Consider the following 4,980-nt stretch of genomic DNA (forward strand, 5'->3'; position numbering starts at 1 on the left):
TAAAAAATATTGTGTGCTGATTGGGTATGTCTTATAAAAAAAAAATAAGTAAAAAAATCCTAAACCATTTTTGGTCTATAATCTTCAATGCTTGTCCCTCAATATATTTGGTGAAATGAGTTTTATAAATATAAGAAAATTTTCTATAATATAAAAAATTAAAGATTTATATAAAATATATAAAATAATGTGAGTTAATGAAATGTATATTAATAATAATTATAAAATATTTATAATTGTAAAAATATTTTTTCTCTCTAGGCATTTACATGGATTGAGCTTGCGCTGGCATCTCGGAAGAAAAACTGGCGAAGTATTAAGAATCATGGATCGTGGCACAGACTCGATCAATAATTTACTTAATTACATCCTCTTTTCAATTGTACCGACCATTATTGATATTCTTGTAGCCGTTTTGTTTTTTATCACTGCATTTAATAAATGGTTTGGTCTTATCGTTTTTACAACAATGGTTCTTTACATCGGTAAGCATAACAATGATATAATAATAATAATAATAATAATAATAATAATTGGTACTGATGAATAATAATAATAATACTGCACTTATTAAGATGGAATAGAAATCTTGCGCTCATTGAAATTCGCTATTTCCAGAATTTAGGAAACAGATTATAATTAGATGCAAGTAAACAAGATTCTAAAAATGAGCAGATTTATTGTCACAAAACTAACAAATCGCAAAATGTCAAATTTTCTCTTATAATAATCTTGTCTGTCAATTTAGCTGCCACAATTGCGATCACGGAATGGCGTACAAAATTCCAAAGACGTATGAATTTGGCTGACAATGCGCAGAAAGCACGTAGTGTCGATAGTTTACTGAACTTTGAAACGGTGAAGTATTACGGTGCCGAAGCGTACGAAGTGGAATGCTATAGAAAGGCAATTTTGGATTTCCAAGTACAGGAATGGAAGTCAATGATTACGCTGAATATCTTAAATACTTTGCAAAACATAATTGTCTGCGGTGGATTATTATCTGGATCGCTGTTATGTTTACATATGGTTAGTGCTTGTATAAAAATTATGTTACAACTATTGTAAACACAATGATTTTTATATAGTAACGAAATATAGTAACAAAATGATAAATACAATGAAAAAATTTTCTTGTAGGTCGTCGCCCATCAAGGCTTAACAATTGGCGACTACGTCTTGTTCGCTAGTTACATAATACAACTTTATGTACCACTAAATTGGTTTGGTACATATTATAGGTAATATATGTTTAAAAACGGACATATTTATATTTATTTAATTCGTAAATTGTTGCAGAAATATATGATATATAAATCACATATTTTTGCAACAATTTGCAAATTAGATAAATATAAATATGTCCGTTATCGATTGATCACGTTTTATAACTATCTCATCTGGAACAATTTCATCTCTCCACTTATTTTGATAATTCTTTCTGTTTGAAGGGCCATTCAAAAGAATTTCGTCGATATGGAAAACATGTTCGAATTACTTCGGGAAGAACAAGAAGTAATAGATGCACCAGGAGCCGAACTGTTAGACGTCAAGCATGGACATGTGGTGTTTTCAAACGTATCGTTTGGCTATACCCCTGAGAAACTCGTGCTGAAAAACGTTAGCTTCATCGTTCCTGCGGGAAAAACGGTAGCTTTAGTTGGTCCATCTGGTGCCGGAAAGAGTACTATAATGCGATTACTATTTCGCTTTTATGATGTGGAACAAGGTGCCATTTTAATTGATGGACAAAATGTGAAGACTGTTAAACAGGAGTCTCTCAGAAGTAACATAGGTAGCTTTACTAGAGACATTTTCCATTATTATCAAATTAAATGTTTGATTAATAAGTCACTTCATGATTTTACGGTTTGCAGGCGTTGTACCGCAAGATACAGTATTATTTAACAACACTATAAGATACAATATTCAATATGGTCGTATCGATGCACCAGAAGCAGATGTAATTGCTGCTGCCAAATATGCAGATATTCATGAGAGGATTCTCACATTTCCAAATGGTTATGAAACACAGGTTTGTTACAAACTATTAGCTTCAGGGTTGCCACAAAATTGGAAATCAGGCAAAAGTCAGGCAAATTAAAAACGGTCATCGAAATCAGGGAAAAGTCAGGGAATTTTACAAAATTTTCTGAAAAATTAAAATTCTTAGATTTAAAGAAGTTTAATATGCGTTTATCACATACTTATACAGTTTTGTTAGCTAATGTAAACTCTCTTTTTAAATAAATAGAGGTTTAAAATGCTTTACTGAGAGCATTGGAATTTTCAACTTGTCTACTTTTTATTGGAATTTTAAATTTATTTAAAACTGTTTTTTGTTTTAACTTGTAACTTCTTGTGTCACTTGTGAACAAATTAATAAAATAAAAATTGACTTCGTATTTTTGTAATTCTTTCAAGTTTGTAAATCTTTGTATAATAGCAAGTTGGAGATTCCAATAAACAGGATTTAGTTTTTATCAAAAAGAATCTACATGTTTCTTCTATTGTAAGCAGAGGAAAAGAATTGTGCGCATATGTAAAAGAAAAAGATAAAGGAATATTAACAACTTAACAAGTGCAAGCAGTGTCAACAATAGTAACAGTAATTTACATTGCTGTGTTAAATTTCTCTCTCAACAAAATATTTAACGGTTTCCAAATAGTTTTCAAATCAAATGAACATAAAATGTTTTAATATTATTAAAAGTCAGGGAAAAGTCAGGGAATTTTAGAATGAAGAATTTGTGTAACATTGCAACCCTGAGCGTGCCTGAATTCGATTCTTAATGTAATTTTTAGACTCTAGATCTCTGACTCTCTTAACGCCTTTTCTTATCAGCAAGTCTCAATTTGATATTTAAAGTGCAAATAAGTTTTTAAATAAGTATGACAAACAAATCTATGTTTACAATTTAAATAAATTTAACTTTCGATATGTATGTTCGTTTAAGTGACTACTTTTTTTTTAGGTCGGCGAAAGAGGACTTAGGTTAAGCGGTGGTGAAAAACAACGCGTCGCAATTGCACGCACAATATTAAAAGCGCCAAAGATAGTGCTGCTCGATGAGGCTACGAGCGCTTTGGATACTCAGACGGAGCGTAACATACAAGCAGCATTAAACAGAGTATGTGCTGGACGAACTACCATCATTGTAGCGCATAGATTATCTACAATAATTCACGCGGACGAAATTCTCGTCTTAAAAGATGGTGAAATCATTGAGAGAGGCAAACACGAAGAATTAATTTCATCAAATAGCACTGTTTATCATGCAATGTGGCAAGCGCAGCTTCAAAATAATCAAGAGGATAACAAGAATGAAAATAATTCTGTCTACGAAACTGACGTCCTAATTAGTAATAAAAGTGAATAATAGAATTATATATTGTATATAATGTTTACGCTATATTTTATATAGATATACATATATCTATAAAATATGTAAGTATTATATATTATATATATATATGAATAAATATATAAACAAATGTTAATAAAATCATTAGTTTCATACACACACATCATATATATAGTATAATCTCTGAATGAGACATAAATGACAGATGTATAGTAGATATATAATATATATATTTGAATATCATAATGTTGAGGATTACAAAGAGAAATTTATTTATACATTAGATTTTATGTAAAAATTTTTAATTGAGTATGACATAGTTTTTGTTATTACAATTGTAACTTATAATTGGATGGAGTTGAGAAATAAATACAATAAAGTTGTCATATGAAATTTAATTTAGCTGTAAAAAAACTAAATAGTATTGTGCCTGAATGTCATCCTTTCTCATTCTGTTGTCGTTCTTTAACGAGTTATTTCATTTGCTAATATTTCATCCGTATTCCAACCTGATTCATCGATAGATACGACAGCTACACTTGGTTCGTTTTTCCCCCATACAAAATAATAACTTGCGATAAATGTCCATGTTAGGACATAAAATACCTAAAATAATTTTAATAACTTTAAAATAAATTTATTATTAATATATAGTACTGTATACTTATTGTAATATGAAACTGCTTTTTATATTTTGCAAAACAATATATTTTTGAATAATTTATAAGAAAATGCAATTAGTTATATACGGAAATTATTTTACCTTAACTATAATTGTACCGGGCGCATCCATGTATTACAATGTTATATGTATTTTTTTTCTTTAAAATCTTATAATTTCTTAAAACATTGTATATTTTATCATGCTAAACGCTTACACTTAACAGACTAGCGATTTCGGTATTTTTTCTTGGGAAACGTAAAAAATTTCAATTTTATAAATTAATAATTTGACAATTTTATGGTTTTACATAATGCGCGCACACATATACATACACACACACACACACATAGATCAATATGCGCTTTGAGTGCATGTATGTATATAGAAAATTTTATTGGTGTAACGGTATTCTTTTTTTTATATGATTTAAAATTTAAACAAAGAATGATCGTAAAATTGGTTGTTTTTTTGCTTATATGTATCTGATCCCGCGATTTTGGAATTAAGTACCAAAAATAAATATCTTAGGGTGCGTTTCCACTGCGCGCGTCAGAGAGAACCGAGAGCGGTCATGCCCGCGATTTAGCTGCGATAGCGATTGAGCTGGTTTCAGCGTCTCTAAAAAGTGGACATTAAACTACCAACTAGAGAGACCAATGAGAAGCACGCGTTGGACGGAAAGCATGCTTCTTATTGGTCTCTCTAGTTGGTAGTTCAATGTCCACTTTTTAGAGGCGCTGAAACCAGCACCGGTATGAAGCCAGCTGTCGAACTAACAATTTCAATAATTTCGAATACGTCATTCGATTGCTAGTTGTTTGCTAATTTTTGCATCTATTTTTATTTTGTTTGCATATTAATTATTTTGGGTAAAAAATCGAAAATAAAATTTGCACAAGTGTAACGGGTGTAACCGCCATTTAAAACCTTTATCTCATAATTTCATAAATA

The 4,980-nt window shown here is 30.2% G+C and overlaps 1 protein-coding gene across 7 annotated transcripts in view; it reads left to right on the forward strand.

Annotated features, from left to right (window-relative positions):
* Nucleotides 1-3,398, forward strand: part of LOC105460300 (ATP-binding cassette sub-family B member 6, mitochondrial) — a 9,094-nt gene extending 5,696 nt beyond the window's left edge. For all 7 annotated transcript variants that reach the window (XM_011706731.1, XM_011706736.1, XM_011706730.1 and 4 more), the window contains 6 exons: nucleotides 262-485; nucleotides 749-1,029; nucleotides 1,141-1,241; nucleotides 1,452-1,795; nucleotides 1,878-2,035; nucleotides 2,976-3,398. In XM_011706731.1, coding sequence (XP_011705033.1) covers nucleotides 262-485; nucleotides 749-1,029; nucleotides 1,141-1,241; nucleotides 1,452-1,795; nucleotides 1,878-2,035; nucleotides 2,976-3,380 — 1,513 coding nt within the window. In that variant the 3' untranslated portion in view covers nucleotides 3,381-3,398. The remainder of the gene's footprint in view (nucleotides 1-261; nucleotides 486-748; nucleotides 1,030-1,140; nucleotides 1,242-1,451; nucleotides 1,796-1,877; nucleotides 2,036-2,975) is intronic.
* Nucleotides 3,399-4,980: the final 1,582 nt, after the last annotated feature.

The sequence above is a fragment of the Wasmannia auropunctata genome, unplaced genomic scaffold (genome assembly GCF_000956235.1).
Source record: "Wasmannia auropunctata unplaced genomic scaffold, wasmannia.A_1.0 LD324757.1, whole genome shotgun sequence".
Classification (NCBI taxonomy): domain Eukaryota; kingdom Metazoa; phylum Arthropoda; class Insecta; order Hymenoptera; family Formicidae; genus Wasmannia; species Wasmannia auropunctata.